The sequence below is a fragment of the Panthera onca genome, chromosome D4 (assembly GCF_046562875.1).
Source record: "Panthera onca isolate mPanOnc1 chromosome D4, mPanOnc1 haplotype 2, whole genome shotgun sequence".
Taxonomy (NCBI): Eukaryota; Metazoa; Chordata; class Mammalia; order Carnivora; family Felidae; genus Panthera; species Panthera onca.
Genome location: NC_138351.1, coordinates 89,590,213 through 89,609,627, shown reverse-complemented (window position 1 = coordinate 89,609,627; position 19,415 = coordinate 89,590,213). Strand labels below are relative to the sequence as shown.

General features: G+C 57.9%; 1 protein-coding gene across 1 annotated transcript in view; it reads right to left on the bottom strand.

Moving 5' to 3' along the window:
- The window catches only part of LAMC3 (laminin subunit gamma 3), a 58,408-nt gene extending 40,398 nt beyond the window's left edge, over positions 1-18,010 (bottom strand). Inside the window, exons 1-3 of the mRNA XM_078436352.2 lie at positions 17,542-18,010; positions 3,559-3,863; positions 466-596 (exon numbers count right to left, since the gene is read on the bottom strand). Of these exons, the coding sequence (XP_078292478.2) occupies positions 466-596; positions 3,559-3,863; positions 17,542-17,914 (809 nt within the window). The 5' untranslated portion in view covers positions 17,915-18,010. The remainder of the gene's footprint in view (positions 1-465; positions 597-3,558; positions 3,864-17,541) is intronic.
- Positions 18,011-19,415: the final 1,405 nt, after the last annotated feature.

The following is a 19,415-nucleotide window of genomic DNA, read 5'->3' as shown; positions in this document are numbered from 1 at the left end:
ACAGGCAGAGAATGCTGAGAGAGACGAGGCCTCTGCCCTGCTTCTCAGAGAGGGGAGATGCTTAGACAAACCAGAGCATGTACCGATCACCAGAGCAGGAGCCGGCACCGAAGGCCCGGACGGCAACGCCCGGCAGTTCCCACAGCAGAGAGGGGACAGACATAAGGCAAGCATCTGCTCGCAGAGGGAACAGCAGGTGCAAAGGTCTGGAAGGTCCTGCGCATGGTGGTGGAAACATAGCTGATGGGAGAAAAGCAGGAATTGGGATGCAGCTGGGCCACCAAGGCCTCGAATGCCGGGTCCAGAGGACCAGGATCCTGCTTCTTCTGTCTCCCCCAGATGCCCAGAGGCATCTCAAGGGGTTTCTCTACCCCGCACAGCAGCCCCTGGGTGACTCCCTCATGGTAGTTACCTTGTGCCCCATGGCCAGGGTCCTGGGGCCCCGCCAAGCTGCCTTCCACCTACCTGCCGCCCACGGAGAAGTCAGACACGGCATAGTAGTAGGACTGCAACACCTTGGGGTCCTTGAAGATGTCATCCCCGAACGTGTTGAGCCGGTCCAGGGAGATGAGTAGCTCGGTGCTGGTGACCCACTCCTGGGAGGGGCGGGGGTGGGGAACAAGGTTGGGGAGGAGGGAAGGCATCAGCGGGCCCCTGGGTATTTACTTTCACCCTGTTCTGCCTGAAGGTTGCCTTTGGGCAGGACCCCAAAGCCCACGCTCCTTACTTCCACACTGTGCTTGGAGTTTGTCTAAGCTTGGCTCGTCCCTGGGTCCCAGGAGACCCCCCTCGCCCCCCCGCCCCCGGGCAGCCTGAAGGTGTTCTGCCTGAAGGTGAAGACACCTGCCCCAGGTGACATCTGTCCCACCAGAATGTGAGCGCTGCGAGAGCAGGGACTTGGGGCCCCTTGTGCTCCCGGCACCCCCAGCCCCCAGGCTCTGCCTGGCACGTAGCCGGTACTCAGTAAATACTAGCTGATCGCTGAATGACACCGTCTCCCTAGAAGAGCATGGCAGGGAGGTGGGGGAGAGCCCACGTGAAGGCTGACATTTTCATCCGCCTGCTGTTATAATCAGAGGTACACAGAGGCAGCTCCGGCTGAATTTTAATCAACATTTTAATTCAGCCCAGGGGCTCCTGGTTTAGCAATCAGGCCCATCAGGGCAGAAACGAACTCCTGGCAAAGTCTGTCTTGGGGCCCCAGCGTGACGCGGCCCGGCAGGTCTCCGCTGCCCCCGGCTCCCCCCGAGCTCAGCCGCTTGCCAGCCCGCTGCCTGGGACCCAGGGCCTCCGCCCAAGGATGTTTCTGCTGGGGAGAGAGAGTCTCTCACTGGAAGACTTCAGTGGAAGCCTCAGCACTGAGCAGAGTCTGTAAGTGCCCATCACTCCACGAACCACTTTGCCAATGTCAGTGTGCATTCAGGGATCTGGCCCAAATGTGCCAAGTCAGCCTTCTCTCCAAGGTCCTTGGTCCCTGATGGGGAACAGAGGGACCCAAGACCCAGCAGCCATGCGGACACATCCTTCCTTACTTCCCGCCCCCAAATGCTCCAATCCTCAGAGGAAGCACCATCCCAGACGTGCCCAGAGGGGAGGACGGGACAGAAGGGCAACGTGGGCTTGCCTTTCGTTGTCCTTCTCCGACCCTGGTGTCCACCTGGGAGCAGCGGGGGCGGGGGGTGCAGTGGGGTGGGGGTGGGGTGACGGCTTTCCGAAGAGGTTGCTTCTCCGTCGGGGACAACGTCCAGCCCACATAAGACAACATGTCAGGGAAGGGTGTCAGCCTGAGCCTCTGCTCCGGCGTGATGGCTGGGACACAGGAGCAGGGGCCCAGCCCCCTGCTTGTCTTCAGATGACCTTGGCTAATAATTTGTAATCTACACAACGTGGAGCCCCGGGGAGAAGAAACTGTCATTTTACACAGAATCACGATGATGACGTAAGAACGTTTTCACGAGGTAAGCAGAGCTTGGACATCTGGGCATGCGATTCTGTCCCGTTATGATTAGCTTTGCCCAAACAGAGGTCTGGCCTCTGCCCCGGCTCCTGGGAGATCATCTCTAAGCCCCCAGAATGCCCTGCTTGATAAGAATGTCTCTGTTCGCCTGGGGTCTTGGGCCACTCCAGATAGTCTCTGCTAACAACTGGTTTATGGGGGTGCCTCGGGCCACACAAGCTCAGCCTGACCTCTGGGGGAGCGGAAGGCGGTTGGCCGCGTCTATGCGACCGACCCCCAGAAAAAACCCTGGAGTCCCGGGTAACCCGAGTCTCCCTGGGTGGCAGTACTCTGTGCAGTCACATCGCTGCTGGGGGAAGTAAGTGCCGTCCCCACGACTGTACGGGAGAGAAGAGGAAGCTTATACCAGTCCCTCCCGGACCCTGCCCCGGGCGCCTCTCGTCACTGGGTGCTTAGCGGCCGTCCCGCATTCTGGGAGCCCTTCAAGCGAACCACTGAACCTGAGGGTGGTCTTAGGGACTTGAGCCAGCTGATTCCATGTCCTCTTGGGCTGGGCAGCCAGGGCAGGGACACGGCTCCTTTCTGGGGCTACGTGTTCCCTCTAGAAAGAAACAGGATGCTAACCCTGGCCCCCTTGTTATCTCTGACCAGCAAAAGGAATGTTCTGGATCTGTCGGGGGTGGAAGGGCCAGCAGTGTTTCCTCAGCACAGAAAACTCAGGGAAGGGACTGGAGGGCTGTCCAACGCCCACAAACATCGAGCAGGCCACCGCGTCTGTAGGTGAAAGGTCAGGGACACACAGGAACATGGACATGCGTGGGTGCCAATACTGGGACAGCCACCAATCTGAGGGGGGGTTTGGACGTCCAGGAGGGCTGGGCGGTTGGGGGTGGGGGGGTCCTGGGTGAACGGACACAGCTACGGGCCTGCTATCCCTCACCATGGGGACGAGAATTACCTTCAGAGCGAGACTGAGCACCTCTTACGTGCCAAGCACTGTGCTGACCACGGTATAGTTGACCGTCTACACGAGGCTCTTTCAATTAAATTCATTAACATGAAATAAGACTTAAAATTCAGTTCCTCGGTCAGGCTAGTCTCATTTCAAGTGCTCCATAGACACGTGGCCAGCGGCTGCCATTGGAAGGTACAGTTGGAGACCACTTCTGTCACTGCAGAATGTTCTGGAGAGCACAGAACCGGGACTCTATGGTTCCCAAATTCGTGTTCTTTCCACATTTTTGTTTTTCTTTCTTTTTTGTTTTTAATTCAAAAATATTTTTTACTATTTATTTATTTTTGAGAGAGAGAGAGAGAGAGACAGAGACAGAGAGAGACAGAGTGAGCAGGGGAGGGGCAGAGAGAGAGGGAGACAGAGAATCCCAAGCAGGCTCTACACTGTCAGCACGGAGCCCGGTGCGGGGCTCGAACTCACGATCCGCGAGATCACGACCTGAGCCGAAACCGAGACTCAGATGCTTCACCGACTGAGCTACCCAGGGGCCCCTGTGTCCTTTTATTTCCCACTTTCCCGTGTGCCCCCCCCCCCACCCCCAGGCCTGGGCATCCCCCCTGCAGCCCCAGCCCTGCTCCTCTCTGACCTGCAACACGGGGCTCTCGTCGAAGTTGTAAGCGCTGGGCCGGCCCTCCAGGGTGGAGAAGGCCACGTTGCCCCCGCTCAGCGGGGAGATGTCGCTGAACTCGGAGGTGCAGAAGGCCACGCGCTCGTCCTCACCGGGGCGCAGGGAGTGGCCCTCGGGCCTGCCGTAGGTCCTCTGGCAGGAGGCACTATAGTACTGGTAGGGTTCCCACGGGCTGCCCGCGTGGGTGCGCTTGTAGATGGCAAAGCTCTCGGGGCGACTGGTGTGGAACTTCAGCCTCACGTAGGTGATCTCGTAGGCTTTCCCTGCGGCAGGAAGACACGGGCCCATTTTACGGAAGGGAAGGGAGGGTCACGGTCCCGGTCCAGGGAGAGCAGCAGGGCAGGGCTGTGTAAACGATCTCGGGTGGGTTGGGCCACGACGGAGACGCGATGTCTATCAGGGGCACGGAGCAGAGAGCACAATTCTGGCATACTTCCTAGGCATCTGCTGTCCCTTACTTAGGCCAACTTGCCTCCCTGTGCAAGAAGCTGCGTTATAACACCCCCGAGAAGCAGCCAACCCTTTTTGTCCAAAGAGCTCCAGCAACGGGACGTTGCCACGTTCTGTAGAAGCCTCCGTGACCATCAGAAAGTTATTTCTTTTGCTACAGCCCAGGAGAACCAACCCTTCCACCTGTGCCTTTGGGCTCATTCCTCCCCAGACCGTGTCCCGACTCCCTCGAACCCTAATGCCACCCTCCAGGTCCCTCTCTTCTTCCAGTGTCCATCGAACTTCTCTTCTGGCCCAAATTTCTCTAGAGAAGTCTACATCTGCTTGGCCCCGTGGCCTCAACTCCCAACTCGGGCCCCAGTCCACCGCCATCCAGCTTCTGTGGGCCGCTCCGTAGAAACTGCTCCTGCAAAGCTACCTCACCGACAGCCCTCCGTGGCCACAGCCAGGGGACCCGGCCTTGCCTTACTTCCTGGGGGGCGGGGGGGAGTCCCCAGGCCTCCACGCAGCCCACCCTCCTAGGTCACGCTCCTGGGCTGCTCCTTGGCCCCCCTGCTCATCCCCTCCCCCCCTGCCTCCTCCCCCACCAGCTTTAGCCCTGCTCCCCTCTCCCACGCTGCCGACACCAAGACGGGGGGCTTCAAGCTTCGCGCTTCGGCCCCCGCCCTGCCCAGTTCCCACCATCGTGCCCCAGGAGTACCCACAATGATGAATCCAGACCTCCCATGATGACCCCGCGCTGTACTGGAGGCCGGGATGGGCAGGAGGGCTGTGAGTGGGGTGCAGAGGGGGCAGGGAGGGAAGGGTCCCTACGTGTTCATCTGTCCTCGGTGCGGGGAGGGGCGGTCAGCGAGCAGTGCTAAGCACAGAAGAACCAAGTACTGCTGGGGGATAGGAAGGAAGGGACAGAACTCACTTCTGGGGCCGGGGGCCGGGCTGGGTGAGTTGGGGGAGGGGGCGGCGGCCTCCACAGTTCACTGAGCATTGGCCCCTCTAAACCAAGTGGGTGTGTAAGTGCAAAACCAGAGGGAAATCAAGGGCTGATTTCGAAGGTGATCTCCCTGCTGCCCAGATGTCCCCACGTGCTCACCACTCCCCTCCTACAGGCCTCCACACGGGTGCCCCTCCTGACAGAGCCTTCCTACATTTAGCCACCCACCCCCCCCCGACACATTCCAAACCCCCCCCCCCCCGGCTAGGGAGGGGGTCACCACACAATACCTGGGTATCACATTGACTACGACATGGTCTGTCTCTCCCTGCTCATCTCATCAACCTGCATCCCTCACTGGATAGAGCTCAAGACTAGCACGTGCCCTGTCTTTTTAAAAAAAAAAATTTTTTTTTAACATTTATTTATTTTTGAGACAGAGAGAGACAGAGCATGACCAGGGGAGGGGCAGAGAGAGAGGGAGACACAGAATTGGAAGCAGGCTCCAGGCTCTGAGCTGTCAGCCCAGAGCCTGACGCGGGGCTCGAACTCACGGACCGCGAGATCGTGACCCGAGTCGAAGTCGGACGCTCAACCGACCGAGCCACCCAGGCGCCCCATCCCTGTCTTTTTTAAACTTGGCCACCCCAGTGCCTCGCAAAGTGCCAACACCCGGCAGGCACCCAGGAGTGTCTACGCACGTGTAAACAGATGAACAAGTGGCCACAGGTCCTACCATCGCTGGTAGCCACCCACCCCTGGGAGCTGCACGAGTGTGTCCTCTCTTCCTTCCCAAATCTGCTTTCTTCCCTCTGCCCGGGTCCCAGATGCTCCCAGAGGCCCGCCCGGCTGCCTGCAGTCTTCCCCACCCAGGAGGCATCACTACAGTCCTCTGCTTAAATATGTTGGTCCTATGGGGGCGCCCGGCTGGCTCAGTCGGCTGAGCGTCTGACTCTTCGGTTTAGGCTAAGGTCATGATCTCATGCTCCGTGAGTTCAAGCCCTGCGTCAGGCTCTGCACTGCTTAGATCCTCTCTCCGCCCCTCCCCTGCTCATGCGCACTCTCTCTCTCTCTCTCTCTCAAAATAAAAAAAATAAACATTAAAAAAAGATACACGTTGGTCCCACGTAAGTGGTAAAACTATAAGACTCTTAGAAGAAAACACAGCGGCACACCTTTGTGACTTGGGCTGGGCAAAGCCTTCTTAGATGTGACACCAAAAACACACGTGACAGAAGCAAAAATGGACACAGTGGACTTGAGCAAAGTCAAAAGCGTCTGTGTTTCTGAAGACACTATTGAGAAAACGAAAACCCACAGGATGGGAGAAGATATTTGCCAGTTATACATCTGATAAGGGATTTACCTAGAATACGTAAACGATCCTTACAACTCAACCATAAAAAAATCAAATAGCCCAATTAAAAAAAAAAGGGGGGGCAAAGGATGTAAACGCATTTCTCCAAAGATTATGCAAATGGCCAATAAGCACATGAGCAGAGGCTCACCGTCACCAGCCGTCAGGGACACGCGAATCAAAACCATAACGAGTGACCACACGCACTGGGAAGGCGATAATCAACACCGATAGTAACAAGTGGTGACGAAGGGCTGGAGACACTGGAACCCTCCCACACGGCTGGTGGCAATGCAAGATGGCGGCTGCTGCGGAAGGACAGCCCGATGGGTCCTCAGAAGGGTAACACGGAAATACCGTATGACGCGGCCGTCCCACCCCTGGGCGTGTACCCCAGCAAAATGAAAACACATGTCTACACAAACGCGCACGGATGTTCACCGCAGCATTACTCAAAACAGCCAAAGAGTGGAAACGACTCAAATGTTTGTCAGCTGACAAATGAATCAATAAAATGTGCCGTGTCACCCAATGGAACATGATTTGGTACCAAAAGGGAAATGACGTTCTGAAAATACGCCGTGATGTGGAGCAGCCTCCGAAACAGTACAGTAAATGAAAGAGGCTAATCACAAAAGACAACACGCTGTAAGGTTCCCCTTATACTGAATGTCCCGAGTAGGCAAAGGCAGAAAGTATATTTGTGGTTGTCAGGGTGGAGGGGGACATAGTGGAGACTGGGGGACACTGCGAATGGGTACAGCGTTTTCTTTTAGGGGTGCTGAAATGCTCCCAGAGTGACTGTGGGAATGGGTACACCTCTCCATGAACAGACTAAAAGCCACTGAACTGCACACTTTATGTCATTTACGTATTTTTTAAGGAGGCTTCATACCCGGCCCGGAGCCCAGTGTGGGGCTTGAACTCACGACCCTGAGGTCAAGACCTGAGCTGAGATCAAGAGTTGGGACGCTGAACCAACTGAGTCACCCAGGCGCCCCCGAATTGTACAGTTCAAATGGGTGGGTTGAGGGGCGCCTGGGTGGCTCAGCCGGCGGAGTCGGTCCCGCTCGGGTCACGATCTCATGGTTCAGGGGTTTGAGCCCCGCATCGGGCTCTGCGGTGACAGCTCGGAGCCTGGAGCCTGCTTCCGATTCTGTGTCTCCTTCTCTCTCTGCCCCTCCCCTGCTCACACTCCGTCTCTCTCTCTCTCTCTTAAAAATAAATAACCATTAAAAACAATTTAACAAATGGGTGAATTATATGATGAATTCTATCTCCCTAAAGCTGTTACATCTATTTTTAAGAATGGGACCTCACATGCATTAGGATGGCCACAATTAGAGGGGAAAAAACACACATTGACAGGTGTCGGCGAGGACGTAGAGAAACTGAAACCTCGTGCGTGGTTTATGGGAACGTACAATGGGGTACTCGCTCCGAAAAAGTACTCACAGCAGGAATTTCCGTACGATCCAGCAATGGGGGTATATATCCCAAAGAACTGAAAGCATGGATTCAAACAGATATCTGCACACCGAACTCACAGTGGCACGATTCACAATAGCCAGAAGGTAAAAAGAAACCCCGCGTGTCCACCGGTGGATGACGGATAAACAAAGCGTGGTCTATCCACACCAACATTATGCCGCCTTGAGAAGGAAGGAAATCGTCACACACGTTAATTACAACTTGGACGGACCCTGAGGGCATCATGCTGAGTGAAATACGCCAGCCACAGACAAATACTATGATTCCACCAGATATGAGCCGTCAAGTTCATAGACACGGGAAGGAGGGCGGCGGGGGCCAGAAGCCGGGGTCGGGGGAGGCGTGGCGAGGGGTCAGCGTACAACGGGAACAGACTTTCAGTTCAGCAGAAACTGATACACGGCGGTGACGGTCGCACAACAACACAGATGTGCTTGTCGTCGCACAACAACACAGATGTGCTTGTCGTGTGTATTCAGCACAATAAAAGAAAGGGTGGGGAACGTTATCTCCATACACAAGCTCTTTGAAAAGGCAGTTTTGTGGGACGGATGGGATGCGGAGCCATGAAAAAATCCCTTGCCTCTGGGAAAATCATCCCGCTTTGGGGAATTCAAACAAGAAAAGGAGCCTCAACGCATGAAAACGTTCATCCAGGCGTTTCTTAGAACGGGAGACAAACGGGAACCGTCAGAGCCCAATAAACGACGTGATATCATTTCGCAGGGTGACCGAAGCCATAGAAACAGCTGACAGTGAGCTTGTAATACACGGGGAAAAGTTTAAGCCAAAATGTTGACTAGTAAGACACGGAATCATATGCTCAGAATCCTCAGATTGCATTCTAAAATCCCCCAAAGAGGGGCGCCTGGGTGGCTTGGTCGGTTAAGCGTCCGACTTCAGCTCAGGTCATGATCTCACGATCCGTGAGTTCGAGCCCCGCCTCGGGCTCTGTGCTGACAGCTCAGAGCCTGGAGCTTGTTTCAGATTCTGTGTCTCCCTCTTTCTCTGCCCCTCCCTGTTCATGCTCTGTCTCTCTCTGTCTCAAAAATAAATAAACGTTAAAAAAAATGTTAAAAAAAAAATTAAAAACAAAAAAATCCCCCAAAGAACAGGCAGGAGAGAGAGACATCAGACGAGTAAGTGTGGCCGTCCTCAGGCCAGAGGGCTGTGAGTGACTGTTTTCCTTTTTAACTGTTTTACATTTTCCTGATTTTCTCTCGCAAAGCTTGCTCTAGGGGCGCCTGGGTGGCTCCTTCTGTTAAACGTCCGACTTCAGCTCAGGTCGCGATCTCACGGTTTGTGAGTTCGAGCCCCGCGTCGGGCTCCGTGCTGACAGCTCGGAGCCTGGAGCCTGCTTCGGAATCTGTGTCTCCCTCTCTCTCTGCCCTTCCCCAGCTCACATTCTGTCTCTCTCTCTCAACAATAAATAAACATTAAAAAACATTTTTTAATAATAAATTTTTTTTTTTTAAAGCTTGGTCTAATTTAAAAACTGGAGAAAACACATAAATTTTTTTTTTTTTTTTTTTTTTTTTTTTTTTTCTTTGCAAAGCAACCACCTTGCCGTGTTCTGTATCAAAATGTTTTTCAAAGTTCGGCTACAGCACAGCTGGGCATCCTAACTCCAAGTGCCTGAGAAGAAAGCATGTGTCGCAAACCGAGTGAGCGTCTGGTGGCCGCTTCTGTGCCGGGTAGGCTTCAGGCTCCGGGACCAGGCAGGGACTTAGCCCAGATGTGGCTTTCACGAAAGCACGCTGGGTGGAGGCGGCTGCGGGTCTGACGGCCCAGACTCCTCCGTAAACATCTAGCAGCCAGACACGTCGCGGGAGGGGAGCCTGGAGCCACTTAAAAGGTAGCTGGCAGCTAGAAGCGTGATTGGAAAAAGGCAGTCACTGGGATCTCGTGCGAGGGGGAAACATCACGCACTAGGAAACATCACGGCTTTTCCTCTTCCTTGCCAAGCCGGGAGGTGAGAGGAGACACAGGAACATCACAGAGACGCGGCAGGGACTTTCTGTTACAAGAGTTAATTAGAAGGGCCAAGAAAAACAACTTAATCCCAGCTTTGTGATGAAAAGGTTTCTGCCAAAGGCAACCCGAAGGCTGGGGAAGGAAGCGGCCCCGAGATCTTCTAAACAGCGACAAGAATTAAACGTGCAGCTTTAGCCCGCACCCTTGCGAGCTCCAGGGGATGACGAGGCTTCAGGGTGGTTAGGAGAGGTGTGTCCCCTTCAGGAAAACTGGGCCAGAATGTCATCCGCAACCCTTCACTGGGGACAACGCTGCTTGGGAGCACACAGATCTCACCTCCTAGCAGCCCAATATGCTGTTCCCTCTGCCTGCATGCTGTTCCCTCGGCTCCTTACCTGGCTGGCTCCGCTGCATCCCTCTGCTCCCTCTGCTCATCCCTCTGGCTCAGCCGACTGACCACATGCCCCAACCGCAGCCTGATGTGGAATGCCCTTCTTCCCACGAACCCCGGCCGATGGCTACTCACCCCTAGAGCTGTGGGTTTGGATGGCTCATCAGTGCTCCCCCAGCCTCCCTGGGCTTCTTTATCCTGTTCTGGAAAGACCTGCCCATCTCTCCCACTAGTCTGTGACCCTCTCGGGGCAGGGGATGGGAATCCCTAGAGCTGAGCACAGTGCCCGGCACACAGTAGGTGCTCAATAAATGCGTGCCACATGAGCAGGTAAAGCTCATGATTTATACCTTCAAGGAGTTTATAATCCAGTGAGTGCGTTGAGACAGGCAGGCCTGACAAGGCCACTGATATCGCAAGCTTCGACCCCTGGATGTGTCTGTTTAACAACAGCCAGCATTTAGTGAGCACCTCCTGTATGCCGGGTACCATGCTCCATGCTTTACTCATACCGTGCGGCTGAGATCCCCAGTTTCATCACTGCATGTGTTTTACTAACAAGGAGCCTGAGGCTTGGGCAGGAGAAAGGGACTCGCCCCACCTCACGCAGAAAATAGCTGAGTCTCTCTCTACTGGACTGCGGGTTCGTCTGTCCCCAGAGTCACTGCCCCAAACGAGGCCACCACCTGTTCAGTAATCTGTGGGTGCTCGGACAGAAGGGGCTGTCCGGGAAAGGGGCGCGGGTACCCACGACGACCGCGGAGGCTGCCCAGACCGGCACCACGAGCACCAAGCCATGCCCCCTCCAGCCAGCTGGGACGTGAAGCCCATCAGGACTGACACCAGGGCAGTCCCAAAACCAACCGGCCCACATCCGGCACTGACCAAGCAGAATGAGCTCAGAACAGAGAGGCTTATTTTGGGAAAGTGGAAACAAAACAAAGCCCTTTAATTGGAGCCATCTGGGAAGCAGTGGCCCGGGGGGTGGGACCGGAGAGGGCAGGGTGGGGAGCGGAGCTGGGAATGTGTGGGCGAAGCTGCCCAGCCCACTGTGGGCATGAGAACCAGGTGGGGAGAGCTGCTCCCAGCCTCAGGGGTGGGGACGGGGTAGGGGGGATTCGCTTGGCCCCATTTCATGGTCATCCACCGTTCCCGGCTTCCTCTCCCACCCGGGCTCTTGGCAATTTGGGGCTCGGTGGGTCCCGTGAGGAGCTGGGGAATCCCCACGACCACAATGCCAGGCACCATGAGAGGCTGGCTGACTGAGGGCCGGGCCTGTCACAGTTTTCTCCTCTTTGGACCAAGGGTCTAAACCCTAACTATGGATCAAGACCATCAAGCATGTTGTCTAACCCTGGGAAGAGCAAAAGCTTTACGTCTGATGGATTATTGCTGAGGGCTTTGTGTTAAGAAGGATCCCGAGGTCCAGTCTGATCTGAGATGCGGCTGAAATGAACAAACCACACATGTGCAGGGCGTTCAAGACCACTGCAAGAAAGCAGGAAGTGATGGGAGCGGGGGAGGGCTGAGTGAAAATGACAGAGAGGAGAGCAAACGCGAAGGATATCCCAGAGAACGCTCTAGAATTCTGGTCAATGCTTGAAGTCCAGGGAGGAAGGGAAGAATTACAGCTGACACCCAAGTTTCTTGCTCTGGTGCCTGGAGAGCCGGGAGAATGCCTTGACTTTGTACTTGGAAATGCACATACAAGTTGGCGTCTTGGAAATGCACATACAAGTTGGCGTCTTAACCAGCTTTAAGCACACAGTTCACCAGGGGTAAGTATATTCACACTGTTGTGCAGCCATCCCCCCGCCCCCCCATCTAGAATTCTTTTCATCTTCCTGAACTGAGAGTCCTCACCCCGTAGACTGCTCTCCGCTCCCTCCCCCTCCCAGCCCCTGGTGCCCACACTTCTACCTCTGTCTTTATGAATTAGGCTATTCTAGGGGCCTCAGACAAGCGAACTCATACAGCCTTTGTCCTTCTGTGTCTGGCTTATGTCACTCAGCGTCGTCCCCCAGGTTCACCCCTGTTGTGGCAGGTGTCAGAACCTCCTTCCTTTTCAAGGCTGAATAACAGTCCACTGCGCGTCTATACCACACTTCACGTATTCATCCCACTGTCCACGGACACTTGGGTGGCTTCCAGTCTGGCTGTTGTGATGCGTGCTGCCGTGAACGCGACTGCCTTTCCTTTGGGACCCGAGGCTTGAGGCCGGCGTGACACCCGGGGGCCGACATTCAGGACGATGTTCAAATTGCCCAGTCAAGGGCGCTCAGGTGGGAGACCACGAGACAGGTGCAGGGGGAGGCCCGAATGTCCACTGCGATTCCAGGAGGTGCGGCCAGAACATTCCTGGTGGCAGGGCTGGCGTGGAGATGCGGGAGGGCGGGGGACGGGAGGGTGAAGTGGCCAGAGTAAGGCCACGAGGAGGGCTGGGGCCCTTGTGAACGCCACAAGCTTAGGCGTTCGGGATGGGTCTACACTGCCGGGAAGTCAGGCACTCACGCATTCAAGCGCTCGCCTTCCCTGTTCCCAGCGAGGAAACGTGGCATGGCCGTGATGTGCCGGGGTTCACATCGGCCTCCACCACTTACCTACCTGCCCTGCGGCCTTGGGCAAAATACCCAACCTCTAACCTCCCTCGGGTGAACCGGGCAAGCGACTTGAACGCACCGCCTCGCCTTCCTTTCCTATTTTTTTTGGGGGGAGGGGTGGGCAGAATGGGCATCATAATAACAGGGCTTAGGAGCAAAGGCCTGCAAAGCGCCTGGAACAGTCCCAGGCAGGCAGCATGTACGTGACTGAATGTTAGCTGCTGTTCATTCATTTACCCGACCGATAGTTACCGAGCCCCCCCTGCACAGGGGGTCTGTGCCAGGGGTCGTGGTGCAGCTGTGACAACAGGCATTCCCTCTGCATCGCAGAGCGAGTGAGCGACACAAGCCCACACCTCAGAGCAGCGCGGTCTCCTGCGAAGGGGGCAAGGGCGGGGGGTGGCCTGGAGGAGGGCACCTCTAAGCTGAGCGGGGCAGACAATGGCTCGTCCGCTGCCGCATCCCCAGGGCCCGGCACGGGGCCCGGCACACAGGAGGAGCTCCGTTGAGCCCACTCCTGCAAACCCTGGGTCGGCCCTGGGCCCAGGGGCTGGTGCTTCTGCGGGTGGAGGCAAACCAAGGCTGCTGCCTTGACCCCTGACCTGCATAGAGCCCAGCGTTTCAGCCAGAACCTCCAGGGAGACGGAAGGAGGGCCTGCCCCCACCCCCCCACCCGGAACTGGCCCCAGCCAACGCAAACACGGCCTCCCCCTCGACAGGAAGACGCAAGGCGGCCAAAACTCAGGAGACACAGCTGGCTTCAGGGCTCCGCAGGGGCCGGCAGGGTCCTCCTGACATCCAGCCCCCACCCAGGCCCGGCCCCCGTGTCTCCTTGTCCCCTCCACTCCGGCCAGCCAGGACACCGGGTCCAAGAACACACGGAGCGGTCCCCTGGCTCCCCTGTGCTGTCCCCTTGACCTGAAATGTCCTTTGCTCTTTTGCCAGCTCCTGCCACCCTTTAGGTCTCAGCGAGGCCCGCTAACTCCACGTGTATTCCCAGAGCATAAATCCTCATCAGCGTCATCCTCCGGCAGACAGACCCCAAGGCCAGGACAGCCCAGGCTCGGTAAACGGCCAGCCAACTGACCGAATGCGCGGAGAAAGCCTGTCCACCGGCAGTCGGACCTGAGGCTGGAGAGGGATCAGGCAAAGCCCACCTGCCTTATTCCTGCAACCGCCCCCTCTTGAGGGCTCAGAGCTCGTCTGCTTGGGGACTCGAGGGTGTCCAAGCTAGGAGGGAGACTCCCCCTCCCCCCCGCCAAAAGCCAAGGCTCACACCTGCCTGACTTGGCCGCTTATCATTCCCGAGGGCAGCACAGCCTGGCCGGGATCCCAGGGTCTGCCATTTACTGGCTGCATGACCCTGGACAACTGACTTGACATTCAGGGCCTCAGTTTCCCTGCCTGTAAAGGAGTTCAGGCTGGGCTGGGGCTCTTAGCACTAGGTGGGAGCCTCCCGAATAGTGTCTCTTATCCCCGGGGACCATGCACCTCCCCCCAACACCCTCCCCCCACCCCCACCCCCCCCGCCCCCGCCCCAGCCTGCCTGCTTCCCTGGGCCTGGGTGGAGGGCTAGGAGCCGCCAGACCCTGCTGCTGCCTTTCATCCCAGACAGGAAGGCTCGGCTTAGCGACTCTGGGATTTGGAACAGATGTCTGCAAGCTCACAGGGGGCTGGGAAAGCAGCGACCTCCATCCCGGGGCTGACCGGCCCTCCCCTCCCTCCCCTGCCCCTCACCCCACTCCCTCTGGGGGCCCCAGGCCAGAGCCATCCACCCATTCTCCCCTCCCAGGAGCCCCAAGCGGGGGGGCGGGGGGATAGAGTCCCCAGAGGCGGCCTGGGCGCCGGGAGGAGAGGTTGGAGGCCTCCACTGGGGACACCCTGAAAACCCCGATATTATGCAATCCGCAGCTTAGCAATGGCACAAACCAAACTTGAACGGAACCCAAAACGGGCTCAGTCTGGGGCCGCGGCAGGGGCCCTGGCGCCCCCGGCGCGTCAACAGGGCCCGGGGTCAGGACATCTTTCGGGAGCCAGCCTGGCAAGCATTTCTCAGTCCCTTGGGCAGAGGTCACCCCCGGGGGTGGGGGGGAACCTCAGCCCTGAGCTGTTCTCAGCAGAGTGACACCAGCCACACACAAGGACTGTCACGGCTCCTGCAAGTACGTGGCCGACCGGAGCTCACAGAACGCGCCCAGGCGGCTGGGAGGCAGCCCGGCTTAGCCCCGTCGTGCAGGGGACGGCGTGGACTCAAAGATGTGGCAGCATTTGCCCGGTGAGCGGCTGGGCTGTGCCCGAGTCCAAAGCTCGTTCTGTGACTTCTCTGTTCTGTCTCTGAGAGCGGACAAATGAGAGCCCTGAGCGGCTGGGCCCAGGGGCTCAGGACCCAGGAGGCCAAGGCGCTATTCATTCAGGCTCCCTTCTTTATTCTTTTTTTTTTTTTTAACGTTTATTTATTTTTGAGACAGAGAGAGACAGAGCATGAACAGGGGAGGGTCAGAGAGAGAGGGAGACACAGAATCCGAAACAGGCTCCAGGCTCTGAGCCGTCAGCACAGAGCCCGACGCGGGGCTCGAACTCACGGACCGCGAGATCGTGACCTGAGCCGAAGTCGGACGTTCAACCGACTGAGCCACCCAGGCGCCCCTCCTTTATTCTTTAAGCGCCTCCGCAGCCCCCCCCCCCCATATGCCTGGTGTTGTACCAAGTGACACGACACCGGCTCAGGGGAAGGGGTGTGTGTGTGTGTGTGTGTGTGTGTGTGTGTGTGTGTGAACGTGCGGGCGAGTAGATGTGTGGGGGCGAGCGTGTGGGCACGAGTGGGTGAGAGTGAGCGGGTGAGAGCGTGTATGAGTGCATGAGTGTCCGCGTGTGCGTGTGTGGACGGGTATCTGAGTGTGAGCAGACATGTGTGGACGTGAGCGTGAAGCTCCCTGCTGCTAAGGGTTCCCCACACAGCTCAGCAAGGTCACATGGCCAAGCACAGGGCCTCGCACACAAGCGCTCGGCCAACGGGAACTGCCCCCGAATCCAAACCGGGGACACTTCCCGCCCTCCCACTTTGTTCCAGCCCGGGCTGAGCCCCTTGCCCGCCCCCCCTGTTCCAATGACACATGTAACACATCAGCCAACCCCCCACCCTCAGTGACGGAACAGCGTGTCTCCCCCACGGCCCCCACCCTGTTCCAGATTCCTTCCCCTGTGGCCTTGGGGTTCTGCCAGCTCCAGCCAGCCAGCTCCCCCAGACTCCCTCCCCACGCTGGTTTCCTGTCACCCGCCTGGGGAGAGACCCCGCCGCCGTCCCAGGTCCCAGCCGTCCCATCGAGAAGCCCCATCTAGCAGTCCTGACGGGGCCGGTGCAAGGTGACGAGGCCCCAGATAATGAACTCCGTGGGGCGGCAAGCAACAACTGGCCGGCTCTGCTGAGGGGCTCACTGTCATCCCCATCCCCCACGTCAGTCCCAGATCATTTCCCAGCCCTCCCCAAGATGCTGTCACCCAGGGCTAGGCAGAGCCAATTCTGTTTCAGGGTGGAGCTCGTACAAAGGAATTTACGCTCAGACCTTGGAGATACATGGACGCTCCTTTCCAGTCATTTCATAGCTGTGTGTCTTTGGGCAAAACACGTAACCTCTCTGAGCCTCAGTCTTCTCATCTGGAAACTGGGGATACTCTCCCATAACCGCTTATCCACACCGCTTGGCTGGGGATGTGTTTTGGAATTCAGAATTTTTTAAGGGTTTAGGGAGATCATGCGGTCCTTACACCGCGATTGTGTGAACACCCCCCCGCTGGGTTTACCCCCACAGGCTGTACTTAAATGAGATTTCACAAAATGTATGAATATTCACTCCAGGATAAATAAGGTCTATAAATAGCCTCAGGTCAGGTTTAGCAGCCAAAAAGAGTCCTAAAAATACTTGAATTTTCAAAGCTTGGGGAGAATTCAAACCCACAGACAAGGGAGTATGAACCAGTGCTCTCCCCCTCCTCCCCCCACCCCGCCCAACAGTTGAGGTGCCTAGCTCAGTACCTGGGCCCAAGGAGGATCTGGGTTAGGCTAGACGTGAAGGGGGAGGGGATATTCCCATTCCTGAACGGGGTAGGAGTGGGAAGGGAAGGACTGGGTCCAGACTGGGGCAGCTGAGCCCAAGGATCTGAGGGCTCTTGTGCTCTGGCTGGGGGGGGGGGGGGGGGGGGAGGGGGGTGCTGATCAGCGGGAGGCATGGGTGGGCAGGCAGCCTTGCGATCAAGTCCAGCCACCCAACAGCAAGGTGACGCTTGGCTCCTGCTCAGAGGCTAAACCTTCCTGGAGGTGAATGCCTTGGCCCCTCCCATCCCCCCAAATACATCCAGGACCACACACAGCCTCAGGGATTCATGATCCCCCCCCCCCCCCAATCCACCAGATGACAGACCTCCTGCCCTAGAGAGCAGCCTAGTCCACCCCCCTGGGTGGGTCCCCCCTCTACCCACAAAGCTCTGGGTCTAGGAGGGACAACCATTCCTGGGCACCGTCCTTGCACCCAGATCCACCCCTCTGTAAAAAAGGGCTCCGGGGTGGCTTCCCGCCCCTGCCAGCCCCGAGGGGCACCCATCGGTCCACCCTTCCAGCTCCCGGGAGGCTGGGGTGGGGACACAGGCCCCGGTCCTGAGGCCCCCGTAGCTGGCTTCTACAGCCAGCCCGGGGCGCGCAGCACCCCGACGGACGGACGGACGGCAGCCCCGGGGGCGAGCCGGCGCTTACCCAGACGGAGGGTGATGTTGACCGAGGTGGGGTACTGTACGCCGAAGGCCATGGACGGGCTCTGCCACCAGGTGCTGTCGTCCTGGCTGTGGAAGTCGGTGAGGTAGGAGGCGTCGTGGTGAAGCTGGGGGTCGTCGGCGTCGCAGCGCTGGCACTGCGCCCCCGCGCCCGGCGCGCCCACGTGGGGGCAGAAGTCCTCGGGCGGGCGGCCGCACGTGTGCGAGGCCTCGGCGCGCCGGCCGAACGCCGCGTTCTCGAACACCGGCAGGCAGCGCTGCGGGCGCCCCGCGCCGTCGTAACACGCGCCCATGCCCGCGCCGGCCGCCCGCGGCGCCAGGAGCGCCAGGCCCAGCAGGACCGCCGCAGCCGCCATGGCCAAGGGCACCGACGCCCCGCGCTCGCCGCCGTGCGCGCCCGGTTCTGCCCGCCCGGCCGGCCGGGCTGCGGTGGGCGCGGACCCGCCTCCCGCGGCGGGCGGGACCCACGGCAGGGTGGGGAGGGGTGGAGAGGCGTGGGGTGGGGAGGGGAGGGGTGGAGACGGGTGGAGAGGAGTGGGGAGGGGTGGGGAGGGGTGGAGACGGGGGGGGGGGAGGGGTGGGGAGGGGTGGGGGCGGAGAGGGCGGCACCCCCACCTCCCCGGCCGCTCCGTCGCTGGGCGCTCACCCCCACCTGTTGGACGTGCCCGGGAGTGCCCGAGCTGCTTTCTGACCCTGCGGCGGGATCCCGGCCTCTCGGAGCCTCACCGTCCTCGTCTGTAAAATGGGATTGGTAAAGACGCGGGATCGTTTCGGCTCTTCGTGAGATTTCAGTGGCTGCTCGTAACATGGGAACCGCCCCCCAGTGTCTTTTGAGCCCCGGGGCGGGAGGCGGGACATGAGGGTCTCGTCGCCCCGGTTTTTCCCGTGACGGATGCGGCAACAAAGTCACCCAAGGCGGAGGGAGGATTCGTGGGATGGTTCCTCACGGTTCCGCCTCCCCATTAACTCTGCAAAGTGCTTCAGCTGCTGATTTCTGTTTGCTCTCAAAGCAGAGATTGTAACCTGATGTTTGTGACCAAGGGTACTTGGTGTCATCACAAGTATCACCTCCGAGGGACCTTCCCTGTGCCCCTCCCCCCACTCTCCCCATTTGCTCTGCGTTCATTAAAATTAGTAAATCACAAGTGGCGCCTGGGTGGCTCAGCTGGTTGGGCCACTGACTTCCGCCCCGGTCGCAGTTTGTGAGTTCCAGCCCCGCCTTGGGCTCTGTGCTGACAGCTCAGAGCCTGGAGCCTGCTTCAGATTCTGTGTCTCCCCCTCTCTCTACCCCTCCCCTGCTCACGCTCTGTGTCTCTCTGTCTCTTAATAAGAAATAAACGTTAAAAAATTTTTTAAAAATTAGCAACTCACAGAAGAAAAGCCACATATTTATATCAATGGATGGATAAAATTGAGCAGCCCTTCCCCTGCCCCCCCCCCCCCAATAAACCTCTAAGGAAAATAGAAATAAATGCCCTAACATGCTAAGGACTATTTTTCAGCTGCAGCCTCTGCAGCTAGGGTTCCTGATGCAAACTAGGTCCTGCCAGCCAGAGGTCCTTGCTTGTGATTTGGAAGGTAGAAGTGGGCAGAGGTGGATTTCTCTGGTGGCAAGAGGGGTCACAGAGGAGGAGGTTTCCTGCAGCAGCATGCTTCCTGTATCTAGCTCCCTGGGGTGGCAGCAGTAGGGGTGTCTTGGCTCCTGTTTTCTGGCCCCTAGATTGCACTTAAAGGGTGAGCTCCCAGAGCCTCGGGCGGTGGCAGCTTCCCAGGTGGGTCAGTTCTGCAGTGTCCTGGCTGTCAGCCCTTCCAGGCCTTCCAGACATCCCCCGAGCACTTCATTCCCTGCATTCAATC